Source organism: Dermacentor silvarum, chromosome 1 (genome assembly GCF_013339745.2).
Source record: "Dermacentor silvarum isolate Dsil-2018 chromosome 1, BIME_Dsil_1.4, whole genome shotgun sequence".
Taxonomy (NCBI): Eukaryota; Metazoa; Arthropoda; class Arachnida; order Ixodida; family Ixodidae; genus Dermacentor; species Dermacentor silvarum.
Genome location: NC_051154.1, coordinates 234,068,986 through 234,093,467, shown reverse-complemented (window position 1 = coordinate 234,093,467; position 24,482 = coordinate 234,068,986). Strand labels below are relative to the sequence as shown.

The 24,482-nt window shown below is 45.1% G+C and overlaps 1 protein-coding gene across 1 annotated transcript in view; it reads left to right on the top strand.

Annotated features, from left to right (window-relative positions):
* The window catches only part of LOC119436935 (potassium channel subfamily T member 1-like), a 596,918-nt gene that overhangs the window by 501,815 nt on the left and 70,621 nt on the right, over positions 1-24,482 (top strand). Inside the window, exons 3-5 of the mRNA XM_049660126.1 lie at positions 5,080-5,254; positions 7,850-7,898; positions 22,400-22,459. Coding sequence (XP_049516083.1) covers positions 5,080-5,254; positions 7,850-7,898; positions 22,400-22,459 — 284 coding nt within the window. The remainder of the gene's footprint in view (positions 1-5,079; positions 5,255-7,849; positions 7,899-22,399; positions 22,460-24,482) is intronic.

Below are 24,482 nucleotides of genomic sequence, written 5' to 3'. Positions count from 1 at the left end.
CCAAAACCAAAATCGGATTATGAGGCACGACGTAGTGGCGGATTCCGGATTAATTTTGACTTCCTGGTGTTAGTTAGCATCCACGTAAATGTAGTGCATTAATGTTTTTGTATTTCGCCCCCGTCGAAATACGGCTGCCGCGGGCGGGATCGTACCCGCGACCTCAAATAATGTCATAGCCGCAAAGCTACGGCGGCAGGCACAGAAGCGTTGATTTGATGGGCAACCACTTCCTTAGTGTCGCCTAGACGCTGCAGTGCTTTAATGCGGCTTTGCGTCTGCGCGCCGTGCGTCTGTTGTCCGTTTGACGTATTAGCATCGTGTTTATTTTTCAGAAATAGCAGAAACCTACGGTACCGTACCGTCAAGTTAAATTTACCCAGTTTGCAATCGATGGTAATGAGATGGCCGATGCTGAAGCAAAGCGTGCCCTCAGCAATGTCCTGCGAACTGTAGTGCCGTTCTCTAGACCGGACATCACATGCCTCCTGTCGAAATTAATGAGGAGTGCGACGAAAACATACTGGGCCCAGCCAGACGCTCGTCACGTTCGCCTTAAAAGGCTGGATCCCGATATGCAATTTCCTGTTCTGCGTGGAATTCCACGCCCTCATACATGCCTGATATACAGACTGCGATTAGGCGTCGCTTTCACACGCAAATATTTGCACATCATTGGACGGACAGACTCCCCGGAATGTTCAGTGTGTGGTGTTATAGAGACTATAGACCATGTGCTCGTGGTGTGCCCTGAGTATGCGCGCGAAAGACTCACACTGGCAGCCACCTTGAGGCATTTATATAATAGACCACTGTCGGAGGACCTCTTGCTAGGCGCAGGGCCACAGAGTTGGCAGACAATAGAGGCAATTCGTGCTTTTTCACGTTTCTTGGGCGACACGGGCCTGGACTCACGCTTGCTATAACATTTATGCAATGTGTCCTTTCACCTAGTTCCTCCCATTATCATCCCCCATTGTGACCCTCTTTCTTCCCCTCTTCCCCTTCCCTTACAGTAGAGTAGCAGGCCAGATGCTCCATTTTCAGGCCAACCTCTCTACATTTTCAAATCAATAAACTACTTCTTCTTCTACCCAGTTTGTCCGCAACTGCTGTCGTGTCTAGAAGTAGCGTTTCCTCGCCTTCTCACGCGGCCTTTTCCCTCTCCTGCCCTCCCCCCCCCCCCCCCCCATGTATGTAAACCGCTGAGCGAAGAGTGGCAAGGCTGTCATTCACTTGTTTCGTGACTGCGTCGGTTCTACCCATTCTCTGCCTCCTCTCCCTACTTCATCTCCACCATTCTATCTACCTCCCATCTGGACTGTTGCACTTTAGTAGAAAGGTAAGCGCTGCAATTTCAGCAATGCTTTTGCGGCTTTGTGGGGGGTCACGGATAATTACAGCTTTCAATAGGGTATTGTGGCGATGTCCAGGGAGCCCTATAGAGGCCATTGTGCACATTCGACACGGTGGAAAGGTCCAAAGAAATTTTATCGCGCCTGCTTTCCTCCCTAACACGCCTCTGCCATGTACATGCAAGCTCTGAACAACCTCCCGACGCGGTGTGCAAGACAGCCGCAGCAGTGGAAAAGACAGCAAAGAAAGCCTCGCTTTAAAAGAATAGGCACATACACACCCAAATCGCTGCACGCACGCTCTTATCTTGTGTTGTGTTGATTATTGTGCTATCTGTCGGCGCATATGCTATACCAACTCGTCTATTCTTCAACAATGACGGAGAGTTCGACGTCGGCTACTCTCTGCCGCTGGGCAAACAAACAACTGAAAGCACAAAAAGCACTGAAACATGCTGAAGACAGTCTGAGCGTAGAAACACGTACGAAGTTTTTCACGCGAGTAAGAGCACAATACAAGAACATACGCGGAAATCCACAGTTCTGTAATTAAGTAAAAGTGCTGAAGATAGCCTTATAACACGCACAGAAGTTCACAGTGTTGCTTTAGGATGTTATACCTGCTCTATTAATGTTATTGCATAATTATAGTGCCAACCGCATCTAACGCATATTTCCGACGCACTTCCAGCCCGGCACCGGTGGGTGCGTCTATTACCCGCCGTGGAACGGCAACGCTCTAATCACGACTGAAATAATGTTCGACGCGTGGTTGAACGCCGCATTTTAAACTCACGGCCGCCTTAGTTTCGTACGTTTGTGTGGTTCTTTATTAGTATGCACTTATGGTCGTCTCATAACGACGGCCATGAACGCTGAAGTCATTGAACTAAATGTCGAAAGTATAGTGCAGTGAAGAACAAAAAACAAGCCAAGAAATGAATAATAAAAGAAGTAAGCGTGGGTGGCGGTAACTTCTGCGAGCGTTCTCTGCGCCATGAAGCGTCGTGAGAGCTACCATCTGGCCAGTTTCCACGGAGCGACAGCAATCTAGAAACGCTCGGCAGAGATATCTCGAGCGCGCTGTGTTTACTGCCTCTCATAGTGTGCCGCTCTGTACCGAAAACGCTCGGCTTCTCACCTTGTGTCGCCCAATAAAAAAATTTAGCCATTAAATTTACCTATGTGTACCTAGGTGTACTTCGTAGCAGATAACGTTGAAATCGGAACCACTTTCTTATAGGTAATTTATTTCTGTCCCTCTGGGTCTTTGTCCTGGAGACTGGCATAGCCGCACGGATCTTGACCTTTAGGTGGTTTCTAGCGTCGCCAGCGGAGGCGGCGACGTTATTCGGACCATTCAGCCTTAGGCAACGGCGGTAAACTTCGCCCCGCCCCTTTTCTCTATGTACCACGTTCGATCCTCTCGCCACCTCTTCCTAAATAGATGTCATTCATTCATTCATTCATTCATTCATTCATTCATTGCTGTGCGTGCGTGAGGAGAGCTAAGCTGTGACGCTTAGCGGGAAATGAAGGCGCTGCCACTTAAACGACGCATGAAAAGTGTTGATTCTTCTCACTCGTTTTGATGGCTCACACTGATTTAAACTGACTTTCTATAGGTGATTACGAGTCTGTCATATACAAGGTGTTCTGATTTCTCTGGCAAACTATAGTTGTGTTCTCAGCGTCTACGCTTCAGGATGCGGACAGCAGCTCGCCATTTTCTTTATCCAAAGCGTGCAACACCTTAAAATGACGCTTATATTCTTTTCGCTACGTGCGGAGCCTGCGTTTCGTCTGACAGACATACTTACAGGTTTACAGACTCAAGTAATAGCCGCACATTCGTTGGTATTATTTTTTTATAACGGCAAGATATTTCGCACAATGTACCAGTGTAGTTACTGAAACAATAAAAAGATTCCACTTTATTTTTTTATGTACATTGTATACATGCAGGGTGTTTCAGCGAATACTTAAAAAAAAATTGAAACTTGCCTGTGGCACATAGCACAATTCTAGTTCATGAGCTGGTTTACTCGAAGAGGTGGACATTACTTGCACAAAAAATTGAAATGCATAATCGACTGATTAACAACAATTCACTAATTAAGTTTTTAATTAATTATATTATGGCCCGTATTGCAATTTACAAATTCTAGTCATGGAGTTGGCAAAAGGATCCACTCGGAACTTTCTCAAGATGACACCAGTTTCGAGATATTAATTCCGGTACTTTGAGGAGAAATGCATTGGCGTTCCAGTTACTTTCTTAACAAAACGTAGTTTTAAGTATAAACCGCATGCAAGCGATCTTGCGCGCAACAGCGACAAGCGACGCGATGGAGATGGCTGTCGCGTTCGCTCGTCGCCTACAAGTCGTACCGCATGCGAGCAACGACGTTGAGCGACATCTCCCCGGTGTTGCTGGTATGAGGACAGCAAATACGCGCCGAAACTGGCATGACGCGTCCTTTATTAATTTAAGTTGATGTGTTTACTGTAAAGAGCAACATAAATATCTCTAAAGGTCTTGCACTAGGCTCTGTTCCTTGCACGTATCAAAATTTAGTCGTTTGCTGGTTCCGTGCGACAATCGGTAGTACTTGACCAATGTAAGTACATCCTGTTCCGGCTTCCCGCTATTGGCTAGTCGCTCATAGCACTTCCGGGCGACAAGCGACGAATTCTAGATTTCTATAACCGAGTGATCGAGCGAAAAGACCGAGCTATCTGTTCGCGCAACGGCCCGTTTCGTCGCTGGAAGCCGTCGCTCGTCGCTGTCGCGCACAAAATCGTTCTCATGCGGTTTGGGCTTTATGCAAAAGTAACTTTTTTAACAAGCAACTTTTTTTTTTTACAGAAGTAACTGGTACGATTCTCGAAACTCTCTTTTGTAATGGGAACGGAAACCGGATCTGAGGATTGTTGCAGTTTTTCTTAGGGGGGTAATCGATGACATGGGATACGCAATAGGCACGTGTTTTGATAGCGGAAGATTAGGAACAGTAGCAGTGTGACAATCGTGGTGAAAGAACAGATGTAAACACATGATATATACAGGGTGTCCCAACTATCATGCTGGTAAGGTTGTCTGCCATCACTTGGAGATACTTCGATTATTTTTTTTTTGCTTTCCGCCTAATTACATAATTAGTCTTAATTAATTAATCAACTTCTCAAATGTTATAATTAGATGAAAAGTGTCAATGAGAAAATTGTAGAGCAACATGAGAAGCTCCCGATATAGCTTTCTGTTGCTCAATACGTGCTACATAAGTGTCTTTCTGAGCGTGAAAGAAGCCCGCGAATACACGCAAAATTGTCGCGCGACTGGCCGCTCGAGGCACTTTGCGTGTTTTCGCAAAGGGACCAGAGCTCGGGGCTTGTGATTTTCCGCACCATCAAGTACGCAGTCTTTGCCGCAGCATCTTGCTAAGAACTGTCTACATGTCGTCCAGACAATTGAGGGTGGTGCCAATGGCAAGCTGTATAGTAGCAGCACCGCCTGAGGACAATATGCGCCCGCTCTAAGCAGGCCGAAATCACGTGCACTCCTAAGCACACCTTTAACGGAAAGTGCGAGTTTCAACCAAAGTGCCGAAATTTCGTCGGCATATACTGCCGCATTTCTTTTGTTTTTGCTTAGTTCCAAATTTGCAGTTGTGAATGACCCCAAAGTCGCCCTTGTTCTCATCGTGTTTGCCCCCTTCCACAGGCCTCCGAATCCGGGTGATCCGGCTCGTGGTGAAAATCGTGGCCTGCCTTCTCTACGTGGGCCGAGTGGCGTTGGACAGAGGGCCCCGGTACGCCACTTGCTACCAGTGTCCCCTGCGCGTCGAGAACACCTCGCGCTACACGGACGAAGCCGTGCGGAACGGCGCCATCAACTGGTACGCACCGAACATATTTCGATGTTTGCTTTGCCGGGGCACAGCTTTTCTTTCTCCGTTCTCGCTTGTTAGCGGGCCAGCTGCAAGTACCGGGCTTCAACTCTCGCTTTCTTTTGAGCGGACTACGCTGCCTGCTTTGTTTACTTACTAGAAGCTCTTAGTATTAGCAGTGTAGTTACTAGCAGTACTTGTTAACCCTCTTTAGGGAGCCCATCTAACAAGTAAAAGGCCCCAAGTGAAGCGCGCCAGTGCGTAAAAGACACACAGCGATGGTTTCAGCAGTTAAAAAAAATATTCTATGACATGCTAAAGTCGTAATCGAAGCTAGTTGGTGAAGCACTTACAGTGAACAGCGGTGAATTAGCGGACGAGCAGAGAACGTATACGTACACTCCCTCAGCACGCGTACTCACTGAGCTCTGCGCACTGAGTGCGTTGTTCGTCCCGTCCCGTTCAGCGCGGTTCCCTATTTCAAATATGATGACACCAGAGACCATATCATATTTCAGTTCACTTAAGTTTGAAGTTTATAAATCTCAGGCACATTTTGTAGACTACAATAAGGGCAGCGATTGTCCGCGTATAGCCTAACGTTCGTTGCGTGTTAGGTTCTGCACAATAAAATTCCAATATATACAAAATGATCTGCGGTCCCAGGAGAGACCCCTGTGACATGCCGGACATGTCAGCAACATGCTGAGACTTACAGCTATTTAACAACACACTTTGCGTCCGGCCTTGAAAGTAGTTGCGAATCCAGTTAATAAATTCTTTAGGTTGTGCTTAGAAAAGCTAATCTATGGAGTAACAACACATGTAATACCTCGTGAATCCCCTCCCCACCCCCCCCCCTTTTTTTTTCACTAGAAAAAGCGCAGTCTGTTGTTATACTTTCATTAAAATGTGAATAGTGATCGTGACTAAATTGCTGGGGCGGGGCGGTACAAAAAGGCGACTTCAAAACCCCCCCCCCCCCCAAAAAAAAAAAACTTCTTGTTTCGGCGCGAAACGCTTTTAGTGCGCAAGGTTCTTACAACAGCACTGTAGTGAGAGCACTGTATGCGTTTTATTTTGCTTACAGCTACAGCCTGAACTATCTTCCCTGAAATGGTTGGATGCTAGCGTTTATATTGTGATAAGAAAAGCGGGGCTATATGTGGCTCATTCGAAAGCACCGTTTAGCGAGAGGAATAGGGGCGTTTTCACAAAAGAGAGGAAACTCTCCAGCGCAGGGCAACAGTCGCTGCGCAGGCACAATTACTTATTCCCTACAACAAGGGAGAAGGTACCACGTGACGTTCTTCAAATTGTGGCCTCTCGGATATCGATCCATTTGCAAAGTTGTTTTTTTTTTTTTCTTTTTTTTTTTCTTTTTGTCGTGGCCCTTCGATCTAGCGCTTATCAAGACGGTTGCAGACGTCTTGCAGGCGTTCGGCAAGTGGTAATAGCACATTGCACGTGGCAATTACCATTTGAACGATGAGCTCTGGGATAGCTGCTTATCCTCTGCCTCTTCTAGACGGAGCGAATGAAGAGCTCTTGATATCTTTGCGTTGAAAATTAAATACAGCTTAGGCAGCATGCGCATAATCATGTACACGCTGCTCGGCGTCTGAAAGGATATGGGTACAGGAACGTCTGAGAATTTTTAAAGTAATGTGAAGAGAACAATAACTTTAGAAACTGAAAAAAAATGTATCGTGGTTTACCGGTTGGTTTATTAAGTCGAGAGTCATATGAAATCCGACTGGTCGATAAGAGTCACGAAGAAAACAGAACAGAGATCGACCAATGTGAACAAATTATACTTGCCGCTTCGGCTCCCACACGTGTGTCTCGTTCACGATTGTCAAGGATGCCGCGTGGGGGTCGAAATGTCAAGTTTTGCAATAATTTCTTCACCTTGGTCGGTGTTTGTACTCTCTTCACAACTAGTTGGTTGTCGGAGATAGAAGAGGATGAAAGTTAAGCTTTATCAGTCATGTGGACTCTAAGAGCTGACAGAACAAAACACCAAGTGAAAGTTCACCACATGGTTCTTTATATGAAAAGCAATAAATGCGCGTTGGGCATGGATGTAACAATATATATATATATATATATATATATATATATATATATATATTTATGGCCGCGCTGTGTAGCCATAACTATCCCGACAACACATATGTATAGAAGACTCCCATATATCTCGGAGCAAGAGCGAGACACAACAAATTTTCTAAAGAAAGCTGGAGAGTGGCGAACATCGGCTTGTTGGCATACCTCGAAGAGCCTTAACTCGAGGAAATCCTTCAGATTTCTTATTAGGCACCCGTCTCTGTCTCTCTCTCCCTCTCGGTGCGTGCGTGCATGTGAAATAGAGAGACAAAGAGAGGGGAGCGCACCGAGTCTCGCCGCACTCGTCGCCTACGCTTTCTGTGTCTTAGCTATTAATAATAAGTTCAGGTCACTCCGGCGTGTCACAGTCTCTTTAGCTCTTTGAGAAAGAGTGACTAAAGAAAGAAAATGTGCTTCATAAACTCCTTTCTTTTCGTCAGCATTTTGTTTTGTGTTTAACGCATTGTTTTGTTGTTGTTGTTGTTGTTTTTTCAGGGATGCCATATTTTGGGTGGAGCGTCCCTTCGTGCTTTGGTGCATTCAGGTACGTGTCGCAAATTATGGTGACTATCTGTCAGTCTTCTCTTTTTTTCACGATCCTATTTTCCTCTCCAGCTCTTTTGAGGAGTGTTTACCTTTCATGTCGCCACCTTAACGTCTCTGCTGTGCGCGCGCAAGCAGCCGAGCGGTATAATTAGCATGACTGAAATATCTGTTTAGCACGCGAAATTTGGAGCGTTCAAGGTTGAATTTCAAAGCATAATGCCTCCGCTGGGTGGCAGCCAAGTCCTGCTCCATCCGGCTGGTAGAAAGACGTAGCAAGCGAAACAAGCAGCGTGAAGGCGCAAACTTGGGGGTGGAAATTCGACTATGCAGAACTGCGTGGAACTACAGGAGCATAATTTGACTGCTTCGAGGGTTTAGAGGCACTTCTTGGAAATAAAAAAGGATAAAGTATGGCTAATATGGTAATTAATTAATTATTACTCACCCTAATTGTGCTGGGTTAGTTAAGATGTCACGAAAAAGAAGGCAAACAAAACAACGAAAGGAGATCTGCTATACGGGCATGTGGATTCTTAGAAAGAAGAGTTAATGTCGAGTTGGTACATAACACGATTCTAAAAAGGAAGCCTATACTGATTCTTCAGAAGCAAAGCTGCGCGTTTGAAGAAAAAAAAAACAAAGAAAAGCTCTGATCAGGACAAAACTGCGTCAGAGCTTTCTTTGCGAGAAACCATATGTACGTTTTCTTTTGTGTGTATGTGTGTGTGTGCTACGTACATACTGATGCCACTTTTTCTTTCCGAGAAATACACAAAAACTTGATGAATGAAATGAAAAATTTTACCACCACTTTGTGGCCGTTCCTTAATCGACGTCCTTCACTAAATAAAGAAGAGAAATTAAAAGCAATCGAATTATCATGACTGGACGGGTGCGAAAACTCGCCGAGGAACAAACTCTTTAGACGTAACATTCTCTACCGCTGCTTTTCCACGAGAACCCCAGGTGGTCAAAATTAATCCGGAGCCCTCCACTACGGTGTGCCTCATAATCAGAACTGGTTTTGGCACGTAAAACCCTAGAAAGAAGAAGAAGAAGAAGAAGAAGCTTTTCCACGAAGCATAGCGATCTTTTCTTTTTCTTGTCCCGAGTCCAAAATTTCTGCTTTCCGTCCGTCCAAGCAGCAAGGAGATTAAGTACATTTACGTATAAGTACTGAGGGCTGATTTTGGTGTGATAAGTTTAACTTGCGAATTATTTGTCAACCACTCATAATACTGCCCATATGTGTGCTCAAAAGGAAGGACGTATCTGCATTTTGCGACGGATGAAAAAAGTAGCGACACCTTGCCCCTCGTTGCGGCGTAATCAAGTTGACCTTGAACGAATAAGAAATAGTATTGTCTTTTTGTTCTCGTAAAATTAAAGGCCTCACATTAAAGACCTGTCTGCAGGCAGGTCTTTAATGTGAGGCATTTACTCTTCTCTCGAGACGTTTCTGCAAGGAAGCGATAAGAGAACATCGCAAAGTTCTTGCTTGCCGGGCAGCCAGCCTTTTGACGAGTCCTCGTTCAGTGCCAAAGTGGATTGCGCGAGAAAGTGGCTTATACGCAAAACGCGTGTTCGCGACGGCGCCCCACGCGTGCGAATAAATTAACCTCGATCGCTAAACTTCCAGCGCTGAAACCTTAATTTCCTGCATGGACGAGCTGCCAATTTTAGATACAATCCGACCGCCGGCTCGGTATACGACACACGAGTGTGCTGGCGATAGGCAGCAGGTTTTAGTAGCGCGCATGGTTCATTTTACCCAGAAGCGAGAGCTCGTGGCTGTCTTTAGACATGTTCGCACACGAACACAGAAACCTGCGCACGCTACTACACACTCGGGAAAATTACACCTTCGAGGGTGAATTGGATGTCGACACACCCTTCTTGCACCCTTACTTTTAAAAATTCTACAATGGGAGCATTCGTTAGCACAACACCCCTATAGCGTTGCCATTTCAATAATTTCGGGGTGCCGAAAGGGTGTTTTGTGCAAAACACACACCTTGCGTAATTAAAATTTGCAGGGAGCACTTCAACATGTGAAACTAGTAAAAAACCATAAGTGTCTATTTCCCAGTGGTTTGCGCCAAGCCGTTGTTCGAAGACATCATATGGTCACAGTAGGCTATGGATGTCAACCTGCTGCTTCATGTATACATGACGTCCTAGGTGGTTAAGTGGAACGACATAGCTTTTTCTTGTGTTTCCTACCCTGCCTTTCGCGTTTTACCACTGGCTTCGTTTAGGTTGTTTCAGCTCGGTGTTGTTTTATCAGCTGCCAATCGTCAGCGAACCATAGCGCGTCAACTAATCATGTTTTTCAGGCGCATGTTCTTTCTGATATAGCATCGACTGCGGCACAATATTATACGCATGAAATCTTGCGCAATTCTATGAAATATCGGTTGGAATAAACATTCGCAGGTGCATGCCACCAATAAGAACACAGCATTTATTGTGGAGGTCGCGCACCCCGCTCGTAAAGTGTAAAGGCACAGCTGCTTGGTCTTCTGCTCTCCTCCTTGCCTTTCACGTATTACTGCTAGCTTCGCCTAAATTGTTTCACCTTGGTGCTGAATAATATCTAAATTCAAGTAACGAAGAGCGTGGCGCCAGCCTATCAGAACAGCTAGAGGTGCTACTGAACTCCTAAGGGGCTTTGTTATTCCCTGCAATTGTGTAGGCGGAGTGGTCGAGAGGCCACGATCGCACGTAGCCTCTCGACCACTCCGTCTGCACAATTGCCGGGTATAGATAAAAAATGAATGAAAACGCGACGTGGTCGAGAGGTAACGCTTCCGATTGGAAAGCTGTAGGTCCACAGTTTGAATACAGGCTGTCTGTTTGTTTTTTTTTTTCGCTTTATTTTTCTACTTCTTCTTTCTGGGGTTTTACGTGCCAAAACCAGTTATGATTATGAGGCACGTCGTAGTGGATAGCTCCGGATTAATTTTGACCACCTAGGGTTCTTTAACGTGCATTATACAACGCAAGCACACGGGCGTTTTTGCATTTCGCCTCCATCGAAATGCGGCCGCCGCGGCGTGGATTCGATCCCGCGACCTCGTGCTCAGCAGCGCAACGCCTTAGCTAGCTGAGCCACCGCGGCGCGTCGATTTATTTTTCTAAAACGCCTTGGAAAACACTTCGGGCTTAGTTCAGTGGAAGTCCGAAAGACTAAGGTGCAATAAAAGATCTCCCCGTAAAAATAAAACTTAGTGTACATTTTGGTAAAACACATTTTGGGGGAGAGGGTGCAATTCCAAAAAATCACCCTTTCAAATGGGCATATTATTTCGCATAAACACTCTTTTCTTTGGGTGTAAGGGAGTAAGTTATAGACACAAGAAAACATCCTTAAGGGTGAAATTTCCCTTAGCGTGGAACTTAAACGCACATATACGCACATGCCCACTCACATGAACGCTGTTTCTGTGTCCTATAGTTGCCATTTGATTACGTGGCTAAACAAGGTACGGGTGGATCAATTACAGGCGGTCGCAAGTTACTCCGTCTAACTAACCTACCGAGCTAACAAAGCGGGTTAGTTCGACAGACTATCATTCTGTTTTGTAGCATTAAGATTGGAAAAATAATTGGATTGAAGTATAAATAAAAAAAGCTCGCATTTTTCCCGCCTTTGCAACCGTCTATATTTGAGCTGCGACGCAGCATGAAGGAGCAAAAAAACATGAAAATTTCATTTTTCATCCATCATGTCATATCGTGTTTGTGCGCGTCCTCCTCAAGTGTCATTGTTGCAACAACGGCATCCGTAACAGTACCGTCTCTTAAGCAAGGTACTTCAGCATGTTGCCAGGTAATTGCTGCGGTTTCTCTTCTCCCGAGAGTTCCCACTCTAAGCCTCGGGAAATTTCTCTGTCTGTGAGGACTGATTCGCTAGTTTATTATTGCCGTGGAAACAGTTCCTGGAATAACCCAGTGAGAACTTACTCAGTGCTGATTACCTCAGCGGACCGTTGTTAGGTCGTTTTAGAACATTCTCTGGTATACTAGTTCGCTTAATGTAGAGTGGCGCACCTTATTTTCTCACCTCATTTGTGGTAAACGAGACCAATTTCGCCCAGCTGAAATCGATTAAACCAGGATCGCACCCCATCCCATCGCATTGTGCAGCGCTAGTGATCGTTACACAGAATACACGTGCAGACAAATCGAAATGGCTGTTAAAATTTACGTTGTTCGTGAAATGTCAGAAGTGTTTACTGGAATTTTACTCACTATCTCCTTTCTAAACATGTTACTTTTCTTTAAGCACTGTAACTGAGTGTCGCTTTTTCTTTTTTTTTTTAACTTTGTAAACTTTGTATTATATTTTCTACTACGTCGTCATCTAAATTCTTGACTTTTTTTAATTATTATTCTGCGTCGCCTATTTTGACGGTGTTAATTCTGTAATCGAAAATGCTAGTCAGAGAATTGTGACGCAGTTGTCTTTAAGTTTGTGATTTCTCTTAGATTTATAATAACACGCGGCCTTCTGAGCCATGGCCCTTTTTTTTTTCTTCTGAGCCATCCCTGTGTTTCCTGTACCCGCTATTCTTGTAGTGCATGCTCACATCACTGATGTCAGGACGAGTGCTACGTGATACCTTTGCGGAATCTCATAGAAGTGGCACCCGGCCCACATTAAAGATTTCATGCCCCGAAAATAATGGGAGCAAATTAAAACGTAAAACATGCTTTGTAACGGCATATTTTGCCTTATACGCTTCAGGTTTATTGGCTTTCGTTTTCTTGAAACTTCGAACGCATTGTTGATTTTTGCATGCATCTGCCTATATTTTCACCGATCAAAAATTCAAAGTAACGTTCCGCAATTCGCATTGCAAAGGCTGAAAGGTGTTTTTTTTTTAATAATTTATGTTTAGAACTAGAAGGAAGCGCTCAGGGGAAGAAGACTTGCAACCGATGCCGAAGTCATTGATGAGGTGCAAAATTGGTTACAGGTGCTACCAAAAACTTTTTTCCGACGGAATGAAGAAACTTGTGAAACGTTGGGCAAATTGCGTTGAAGTGCAAGGAGGTTATATAGAAAAGTAATGTATGTTTCAGTTTTCTATCATCGGAATGAATGTACGTTTTCTTAATAGTCCCTTTACTTTTTGACTTCCCCTCGTATACCTACACGAAGTAAGGTTCGTAGTTTTATCGGCCATATAAATTGCAGCTAGTAAACATTCGCTTACTAATAAAATTAACAAGCCTGGTGTGACGCGCGTGCAAGCAAACACGAACACATCTCACTCGATGACCGCGGACACTCGCTGCCACAACCCTGGCGTGATGAAAAACGCTGGCTTCGGGGAGCGAACGCTTCGGGTTTCCACTCACTTCAACGCGTGTCAGACACTTGAGATTACGCGACCTGCAACACTAGACCTGCGAGAAGACAGCGCATGGGAAGTGACCAGCCATCTCAGCTTGCCAGGTCTTTGCACTCGCCTTAGATTAGCTACAAGATATGGCGCGTGGCCCGCGTATGTGCTTAGGCGCGCGGACAGCCACGTGCCGCCACGGCCAGGGTAGAGGTAGGTTAGTTATACTCATTTCATTTCATTTTATTACCTTAAAGACCCCTTGACAGGGGTATTACATGAGGGGTGGGAATACATTACTACAGAATTTGTATAATACAGAAATGAACACGCAAACAAAAAAAAGAAAACTATATGAGTTAAAGTGTTACATACGTCAGCGCAAACACATAGACCTAAATAATACAAACTAAAATTGCACGAGCATATAAGTATGTTAACACAAGTCACTTTCATTGTGAAAAGTGCACAGTGACACTCTCCATAAACGTACGAGGGCAAATGATGGCGACGATCATTGGTGGGGCAGGTTGTTCCAATTTGTAGCGGCATGGCAAAAGAATGAGGTGGAGAAGGTGACAGTGCGCATGCGAGGGCGGCCCACTTGAAAAGTGTGTCGTGTACGATGAGATGTTCGGGCTGCGGGTAGGATATAGGGTGGTTGATTAAGCGAGGTGTGATAGAACTTATGAAAAAGTGAAAGGGTTCCAGTGCGCCGGCGCGTACAAAGGGGAAGTAAATTCAATTCTCTCTTTAAGTAAGATATGCTCACGTCGTATGAATAATTAGAATGGATGAACCTTGTGGCGCGGTTTTGAACGGCTTTGAGTGCGTTGATGAGATATGTTTGGTGTAGATTCCATATGGCGGATGCATATTCCAGTTTCGGTCGGACTATTGACTGGTAGGCCAGTAGTTTAACAGGTTTGGGGGCACGTTTTAGATGACGCTTGAGAAAACCCAGTGATTTGTTAGCAGATGAAATTATGTTACTGACGTGTGTGTGCCAGGATAAGTCGTTAGCTATAGTAACACCTAGGTACTTGTAAGACTGCGCAGAACACACGGGAATATTATTGTGTATTGGTAAGGAAATGGATCGCGCCGACGAGAAAATACCATTAAGTTGCATTTCTTAGAATTAATTTCTATTAACCAACTGTCGCACCATTGATGTAAACAGTTAATGTCCTCCTGAAGTAAGTCTTGATTAGATGTGCTAGTAATTGTTCGATATATGACACAGTCGTCTGCGAACAAACGAACGTTGCAAGACACGTGCAGGGGTAGATCATTTATGTATATTAAGAAGAGTAGAGGTCCAAGAACAGATCCTTGCGGTACACCGGAAGTCACTGGTAGGGGGTTAGATGCGCGGTTGTTAACTGTAACGAACTGAGATCGGTTTGTCAAGAACACTTCAATCCATCGCAAAATGTCGGGGTTAAGGTTCGCAAGAGAAAGTTTTGCAGTAGACGTTGGTGTGGTACCTTGTCGAACGCTTTTGCAAAATTTAGAAATATCGCGTCTGCTTGGAGGTTAGAATCTAAGTTGGCGTGAATATCATGCAGAAAAACGGCCAGTTGTGTTTCACAGGAAAAGCCTTTGCGGAACCCATGCTGTGATGAATGAAAGTATTTGTTTGAGTCAAGAAACGTCATGGTTTCTGTGTACATGACGTGCTCCATGAGCTTACAGGGCACACTCGTTAATGAAATGGGGCGATAATTAAGCGGACAATTCCTGTCACCTGCTTTGTGGATGGGAACAACCCTCCCCACCTTCCAGTCATATGGTATTTCTCCAGTTGAAAGTGACTGCGAGAATAGCAAACACAGGAACACCGCGGCGACATGTTTAGTATTCTTTAACAGTTTCGAATTAATGTTATCCACGCCGGCTGACGATGTGAGTTTAAGATTGTCAATTAACGATGAGATACCTTCTGGTGAAAATCACCAAACCATGAGCGTTACAGAGAAGAGTGAGATGCTTTTCTTACAAAATACAGGATATATTTAACTGGCGTATATTTAACAGGTAAAGAGCTGTTCATTCAGTTAGGTTGGTTACCCTGTTGATTAGGTTGGTTACACTGGACCTGCGTGACGTCAGTTTCACTTAAACGTGAAAATCTCACCGCCCCCTTCGTGTTTTGTTTTTTGACTTCTACCTTACTTCCACGATCGATTTTGTGTTTGCGAACGTCCACTAATATGTTGTAAGGATGGCAGTGCGACATCGCTCCAATCTCCTCACGCAAAGCACGGCTCCATTTCTCCTGTAAATCGTGCCCTGCCGTATGTTGGGTTTGGCAGAGGAGAAACGTACCGTTCAATTGAAATGCCAGCATTTCAGGGGTATTTTGAGTATTGCGCGAGTAAATCGCGAGTAAATCGCGAGTATTTTAGTTTCGTTCGTACGAAAAGTTGATCATTCGCTGACTTCGTCGCTAGCTTGCCCGTTGTCTACAATAATTAGGCAGCGCCAAAGCTTAATATAATACGTCATTGCGTAGGAAAAAAAACTTTACACCGACGGCTTTCATCACCCACAGGCTTCCTGTAACCGTGACTGCACAGCGCGAAGGTTGAACATGGCCGAGACAACGGTCACGTTTTATCTTCGCGCTGTATACTCACGAATCACGATTATGAATCACCAACATTTTTTATGCCGCAAGTAGTTCAAAAAAATAGCATCGTAAAAGCACACCTCAGAAGCAACACGTCATTTCTAACGCACCTACTTTAGATTACATGTCAATGTGATCCAAAGCGACCGCCCAGCTAGGAAGGGCTTCTTCATTTCAGCGGTTGCTGCAGAAAAAAAATCCGGAGATGACTGAGCATATTGTGATGACATGCCAAAGATATTCACCCAGCCAGAACTGTAGGGAACGGCCACCTTCTGGATGCGCTTCGGTTCAAACCTGATGGGAGTGTTAACTGATCAGTGGTTGATGTATGGAAGAGACGTTTAAAGTATTGCTGAAAAAAAAATGAGGGAAAAGATGAGGGTTGGATCGACACTCGAATAGGTAACAATTTTTACGCGGTAAAGCTGAGCTAGGCTGAGTGCTAGATTATGATATAGTATCAGGTAAGTAGCTCACGCAAGCCATGTGGCTATTTGTCCCCACCCATATTTAAAAGGGATGCCATTTGATATCATCATGATCGAATATATATATATATATAGGTCGCCCACCATTGTAGCAGTATTTGACGGTCACCAATTAAAAAAAAACCACGAGTGTATTGCTGACATGCCTACCTCCTAGCGCAACACGTTGAAAGCCACGCTAACGGCGCGGCCACTTCTAAAATAACAGCAAACTCGTGTGCATCTACTAATGAGGTAGCATGGTGGAGCCACGGGTGCAGGCTATCCATGCAAGAAAAACTCCAGACAAGGTAGCCAACATGCCCCAAAAACCGCAATTTTTTTCCTTCCGCTTCCTACGTTTTGTTCGTGATAAACAATGGTATAGTTCCAATTGAGTGCCGGTTCAAGCAACAAATAGCGTTTTTATTCTTTTTATTTTTTTGCGGTTTGAGGTTCAGTTCCGGTTTGATACCCTGCAAGAAGGTCGTCATAGAAAAGTTCCCGGCACAGGACGCCTGTTCCTGGCACTATAGTCATCATAGAGGCGTCATTTTCACTATTGTCATTCGTACCTAGAAAATGAAGAAACACATTAATTATTTAATAATTAATTAATTAATACAGCAATTACTCAATGTGGTCGAATAGTTGGCTGACGACGTTTAAGACGCACTGGACATGGGCAGGGCAGTGCAAGTACCATTAAGTTTGTGCACCTTCTAGAGGTCGATGCGGATGACGTTGAAGAGCACCATGCCTATATCCAAAATACATTGCACTATTATGTGCAATAAACGGTTTTTGTAGCAACTATATAATAAATATTATCTTGCGGCTCGGTAAAGAATTGTCGACGTCAATTTCTTCCGCAGTTGCGGTGTTGCCAAAATACATGCGTTTTTTTTTTATTGCGATAGCAATTATATGGACACTTCAACCGGATTTCTGCCGTCGCCGTCGCCGTCGCCGTCGCCGTCAGGTTCCCTATAGATAAAATCTTCGCCGCGCGCCGTATGCCCGAGCGGAAGCGTGCGGGGACGCGCGCTATCACGGAAAGCGAACGCACTCAATTTCCCACGCGCAAGCAAGGAAGCGGGAAGCCAGCGCCGGAGGGAGCGGGGGGGGGGGGGGGGGGGGGGGGCACTTCTACTCTGCCAGCAACCGCGCTCGTCGCTCGCTCGCACCGTCGCTTATCTCCACACGGCTCTGACCTTTATGCGCCGTGCATTCGCCGCTCAGTTTCCGTTGAAGCGATAGACCGCACGTACCTTCGCCCGCTGCTTGCTGCCAGCGTTTTGACAGTCGTTGTCTGCAGTCATTCAGTGTGATCTATTCATGTTTGTTTGTGCGCGCTCACACCACGCTTGTTCATTCAGTTAGTAATAGTCGGGCCACATTTTCCAACGCACGCTACACATGCAATGCTGCCCGGATCGGCAGTGCAGCGCTACAGGTGTGTCCCTTCGCACGCGCTGCCCACGGAAAGCGCTTCTCATCAACACCACCGTTTCACACGCGCCTTCTCGTGGTCATCGAGTCTCTCTTCATGTCGGTCTACTTACGGCGCAGCACACCTGCTTACTTAATCAGCTCATGTTTACTACAATTCATATTGCTACCAAAGCCGCTCACCTTACTTCGTATGGCATTGCATGCTGTGTTGCTATCGCATTCGTTGCTGCGCCCTTAGGGCGAAACTGTGACATTTTTTGTTTAACCAGTCACATGTATTCTCCCTTCCACGCTTATAGCGCTATCGCTCTAAATCGCAGTGTGTGTGTGTGTGTGTGTGTGTGTGTGTGTGTGTGTGTGTGTGTGTGTGTGTGTGTGTGTGTGTGTGTGTGTGTGTGTGTGTGTGTGTGTGTGTGTGTGTGTGTGTGTGTGTGCGTGTGTGCGCGTGTGTGTGCGTGCGTCCGCGCGTGCGTGCGTCCGCGCGTGTGCGCGTGTGTGCGTGCGTGCGTGCGTCCGTGCGTGCGTGCGTGTGCGTGCGTGTGCGTGTGCGTGCGTGCGTGCGTGCGTGTGCGTGTGCGTGTGCGTGTGCGTGTGTGTGTGTGTGTGTGTGTGTGTGTGTGTGTGTGTGTGTGTGTGTGTGTGTGTGTGTGTGTGTGTGTGTGTGTGTGGTCTTTTTTTTCCTTTTCATCGCTCAAATATTTTCTTTACAATCACTTTTGCTGAGTCTCAGCTAAGCTAACTTTTGCTGAGTCTAAGTGACAGGACAGGGCAAGATTCTTTTTCGTTTTCCAACATATGCCCCTAGATTAACATATTTTTAGCGTAAAAAATTAGACGTCAGCCACTCGTACCGTTTTCCATCTCTTTCACATGAGTCCCTCAATCGATCCGGCGGATACTTGTCCTATCATCTTCTTCCTTTCTTTCTTTCTCTCTTTCTTTCTTTCTTTCTTCCTTTCTTTCTTTCTTTGCTTCCTTCTTTCTTTCTTTCTTTCTCTCTTTCTTCCTTTTTTTTCTTTCTTTCTTTCTTCGTGTGTCGTTCGAGCCCATTTAATAACGCTCCTAGCACGCCTTCTTCTTATGTTTTTTTTCTTCAAACGAATGCCGGAACAAATGTCAATCTCGAAGTTTCTTGCGAATATTTTGGACTGAACCGAGCTGTATAAACAGGCATGGCTATGTCGAGCCGAATAGTTTCATTGACCTCCGTCGACATTGTGTGGAAAGCGACGCACTCTCTTTTGTACATTTTTTATGACGTCAGTTCATGCAACGCGCCCGCGTCTACCGAGCTGCTTGATCTCTCCGATTAAGGGACTGGCGGGGCTGTCGGGAAAGCTATTGAAAGCTGGATAGGCGAACCATCCTCAGGGGGGTCGTTATCGAGTTCCCACGAGCCGACCATAACGCAGTGTGGCGAATCTTGACGTGCTATACGCCTTCAGGCTAACGGCATAGTGGTGGTCTCGCTCTTTTATGCCCTAAAGCGGCCCCGGGCCCCATGCAGGGAATCCTTGCAAGTCTATCAGCCTTCCACTCCCGGGTTCGATGACAGTTTACGTTAGCTAAAGAAAAGAACTCGTAGCCAATTTATCGGCATTCTTATCATTTTAAAGCAACTCCAAATAATCAAGGTGTTCCTGAGTTGCATATTGTCACGTTGTAGTGAAGATAAAGAATGTACGTGTGTCAATAACAGCTGATGAAAATTCAAGCCCGTTTTTTTATCCTTGAGCCTTACTGTGTCAGTGTCTTAGAAAGCACAACTCATACCAGTACGCAATTACAACTCGCCCAAGAAACAGCTAGCACTCTTAAAGTACCTCTATGTAGCACTCAATTGAGTTAAATAACGTGAAAGTAGTGCCAATGGACAATAATAACCATTCGCTCATGCTACGCAGCTCGCGCGGTTATAGTTACAAAAAAAAAACTGCGACACATAAGTGAATCACCGACGGCAGCGCAGGAAACTCTGCAGTTGACAGATTGAGTTTAACATCCCATAGCAACACAGGGTGTGTGAGAGACCCTGTGTTGCTGGAGGTCTCCGAAATAATTTTGACCATCTGGAGGAATATTTCAGGTGCACCACAATGTCTATGACACGGTTTTTTTTTTTTTTTTTTTTTTTTGCGTGACGCCTCCGTCGAAGTGCTGCAGACGCGGTCGGGAATTGAACCTACGACCCCGTGCTCAGCCCTAGAATGTCATAACCACTGAGCCACTGCGACAGAATCAACGAAGACACATGCCATGACCAAGACGCTGCACCCAGCCGGCTTCTCCAAGGAAGCAGGGAAAGCACGTCCAAATATTCCTATGAATGAGGCCGAATAATCTTGCGTAGTAGCGTTGAACCGTGAGATGGAGCCGGAGATGACTACAGGACAGACGCGGAAAGGCGTTAGCATCAAACTAAATTTTATTGAGCGGAACAGAGAGAATATGCATACACAGTAATTGCTACAAAAAAAAACATGCAAAAAACAACCATCAGAGCGCGCACAACTTAACACTACATGCTGCATGGCACGTGAAGGATCCAAGAAAGTGGATGGAGTGAAGTGCATGGACTGATCCCACACTGACAAACAGAAATATTGCGCACGTGACATTATTACTGACTCTACCATTTCTCTCGTAGTACCTATCTATGTTTGTCTTTGTCATCCCCGTCTTTCTTTCGCACTTGAACGCTGCTCAATATGAAATACCAACTAGCCCCCTTCCACTCTTTACGGAATCATGAATACTTCCCAGACCTTACGGCATTCGTTCAACTGATTTCTAGTTGAACAGCAAAACTTCATGACTTCTACATTTCTGGGGAAGAAAACTGATCTTCTACTAACTATACATGTATACTGCGCAGCCTGTCTACGTTATGTCGTCTTAGCTAGTTAGTGTCGCCCAAAAGAGGGGTTAATTGTGGGACGCTTGAGCGCAGCTCGTGTGAACAGGCCCCACAAAGTTATAATTCTCATACCGCGTGTGTGCTGCGCGCTGACGAGAAAAATTGGCGCAAACGAAAAGACAACTCACACGGGAAAAAGACGACAAAGACAAGCATTGCACTTGCAGCTGTTTAATAGTGCACGCGCTCGTGGAGAACACTCCGATCATGCATGTGCATGTTGCACGTGTCGTGGGCGATGGACAGGGATAACTAATAATCACTGGGGAAAAAAAGAAATCTGTCCTGCAATCAATTTAAAGATTATGATTATCATGATGACAATTATTCGTTCAAATAAAGCATGACTTCCTCCAACGCATAATTTATTGCAAGCAGTCCTATGTTTGATTCTAAATAAGCGCCACATCCTACACCGTGACGTTGCTGGCCAAAACACCGTCTATGAACTCGCAGCTAATGATCACGTGGATGCGCAGACTAGTGACGCGCCAGCGACGTATCAGCTACAAAATTCGTCTCCTGGCTGCTTCAAAATCAGCTGCTCTCACGGTTTTTAATGATATAATAAAGGGTGTATTTGCTCATTAGTTCTCTTTTCAGACAGCAGGGCTGCTTTGGGGCAACTATTACTGCGGGGGTTTCTTGACAAGAGTGCATTCAGCGTAGAATACATGCTGTTAAAGAATTGCAGAAAGTCGGGTTTACCATCATGTTCCAGTGGGTACCTTCTCATATCGGCGTAGCAGGCAACGGGGCCACTGACAGTCTGGTGCGCAAAGCGCTGTAATTCAATCCAACGAAGAAGGCTCCCCAGGACGCAAAAACAGACATGAAGAAGGCCATCTTAAGTCACTTCCGTTCGTTGTGGTCTCCACCGCATCAACCATGTGTAACTAAAGGACTTCACAGAACTGATGCCGCTCTCCTATATGGCATCCGTACAGGGTCAGAGCAAACTCCAGCTTGGCGCTGAAAGACAGCGCCAAGCTGGAGCGCCAAGCTTGGCCCATCATCATCGTGTGTGCATTGTTAAGCTCTTGGTGACATTGAACATTACATACTCAAGTGTCCTGAATTTGAAGCACAACGTAATAAATCAATAGATGAACTCATGCTCAAGACGGCACCACACTCAAATGCAAGTGATATTTTGTTCCCGCGAGCACATTGGATATTTAGGAGGGAAGTGCTTCGTCTGCTCCTAAAGTTCCTCCGTGAGACTGAATTGGAAAGTGAATGGTGAGCCGTGTGGGTGGTCGTGGTTTGGCAAACGCGCAACGTATTGGGCTTCGTGTCAACTTGTTTTTTCTTTTTCTATATATATATATATATATATATATATATATATATATATATATATACCTGGTGTTGCTATAGCTGCCCTGCGAAGTGTTTCAGACCATATCGCGGTTGATAGGCGGCGTTCAGGCGGAGCACTTGCTGTCCACTTTTGCAAGGCTAGGCCCACCTGCAGCAAGCATCACCCCTGCTCACTAACATTCAGTTGAATATATCCATAGAGAGGAACCAAACAGTCATGGTAACCTCAAGTCTGAAATATTGCGTCAGCTCTCTGTTAAGTCGAATTGTCGCTTATCAGAGAAAAGCACCTGTCTTTCATGCCGTTTATCAGCCTCACATTTCTCTTTCCCTCTCTCTTGCTTTCAGACTATATTGGCCATCATAAGTTTCTCCGAGGCCTGTCTGGTTGTATATCTCACCTACAAGGTAAGCGGCCGATTCATACCGCCACGTGTACACTGTTTTGGTTTCTGTCGGTGACCGTTTCTCACCGGATTATTATTGTTATCAACTTACCACCGGATGCAAGACACGTCTACCGTCTCCGAAATTTATTTATTGTTGTCGCCAATTCTATAGTGAAATAGTCTTTTCCGATTCGATTGCAAACGCGACGCGAATACTGCTTTACATTCTAGAATGTACTCGAGCACAAGTGATTACTCGAGAATGTATGGTGATGCATATTATAAATAGCAAGCGCACTTAACCTGTCAGTTCAGATTCGGTGACTGGCGTCGCTGCTATCGTTGTGATTTAAGTGTTTTTTGTCATTCTTGGCACAAATTTCGCCCAATAAAGAGTTAGGGTCCTAACCACGTGGTATTAACGCACAATTTTCGCAGTGTTTGGTTCTTCATGTCTCAACAATGTGACAATAATTTACTGGTTTGCAGTTATAAGAGGTCAGATATCATTTCGTTCAAGTAGTTTTCTAACAAAATCATAATCATAAACGGCCGCGCTGCACTGACTGCGGAAGCAGCACGTAATTAATTATTTGAAACCAAATGTTATCCTCGCCGCCCTGTTGAAAGAAACTCGAATGCCCTATAACTCCCAAATCCAATAATCCCATATGGAAAGCCGATTTCGCATATGTCATATGATGGTATTAGATATAGGAGTTATGGAGAATACATGTTCATTTTTTTTCAGTAGGGTGGAGTGAGCAGCTAGAACTAGTGGACGCGCTGGGTTATTGCGCAAGCAGTTGAAGACTACAACGTTTGAATTTGCATGTCTAGGCTTCAAAAAATGGTGCGTGGTATGGGACCACTTGGTGCAGCGTCAAGTGTGAAAACAAGTGTAGCTTAGACGGAACTAAAAAAACGACAGAACATCGGTCTGTCGTCCCTCCTTTATTGTCGTTTCAGTTTTGTTTGTTGTTGTGTGAAGCTACAAGAAAATTCAGATTTTTTTAAAGAATTCCTGTACTGAGTAAATGTTTGGTGGCCGGCTCTGCGTGCTGGTCACATCGAGAGATGACACTCAGTATCTGTCCAAATGCATTCTATACATATAGTTGTTTATAGACTCAAGTAGCGAGAGTAGACATTCTGACGAGGTCAAATATAATAGACATATTTCTTGTCAAACATTTCAATGAGTGAGAAAATGAGGCACTGTTGTTGTCGTCGTCGTCGTTGTTGTTGTTCTTGATGGTTATGATGATGATAGTGACAATCTAGAAGGCAGTAACACGTATTCACCGTGAGTAAAGAATTGAACTGCGCAGACAATGTGCATTATACTCTGTTTTCAGGCTTCGCGGTTCTGGTGGGGGCAGCAGAATGTCACCGGCCTTTCCATCTGTGTCTTTGGTTTCCTTAGGAATTAATTTTTTTCTTTCTGATGGTCTTTCAATATTACTTATTTTCCTAATATATCTTTCCTAATATTTTCCTAATATACTATAGTACAGCATATACTATAGAGATATGACAGCGAAAGCTGTATATAGCTAGGCGAAACGAAAAAACGTTCACCATATGTTTCGGCAAACGTCTCCAATGGCTACGCCGTCAGTTACGTCGTTCTCTACGTCGCACCCAAGCGCGCGCGCCGTTAGTGACGTCGTTAGCGAACGCGTTCCCGCCATTGCCACGTTGACGCTTCTCTGCCTGCAACGCCGCCTCCTCGGCTCGCCGTTGTCGCATGCGTTCGATATTTCGAGTTAGCTCGGCGTCGAGGTTAGCAGCATCCGCCCGCCATTGGCGCTTGCGTTCCACTAGAAACACAATGATGTAAGCAATAATTGAGAAAGGCTTCAATACAGCGTCGGGATTAGCCCACTGCTAAACACCGGGGCCGCACGTTTCAGCTTCGCTGGTTAACCATCTGTACGGAGTGCTTGAGTGGTGCTTTTTTCTAATTAGCTTTTACCACTCATTGTGACGCCGGAATGATCGATCTCATTTCCTTTCATATGTCCTTTGTATATATATAT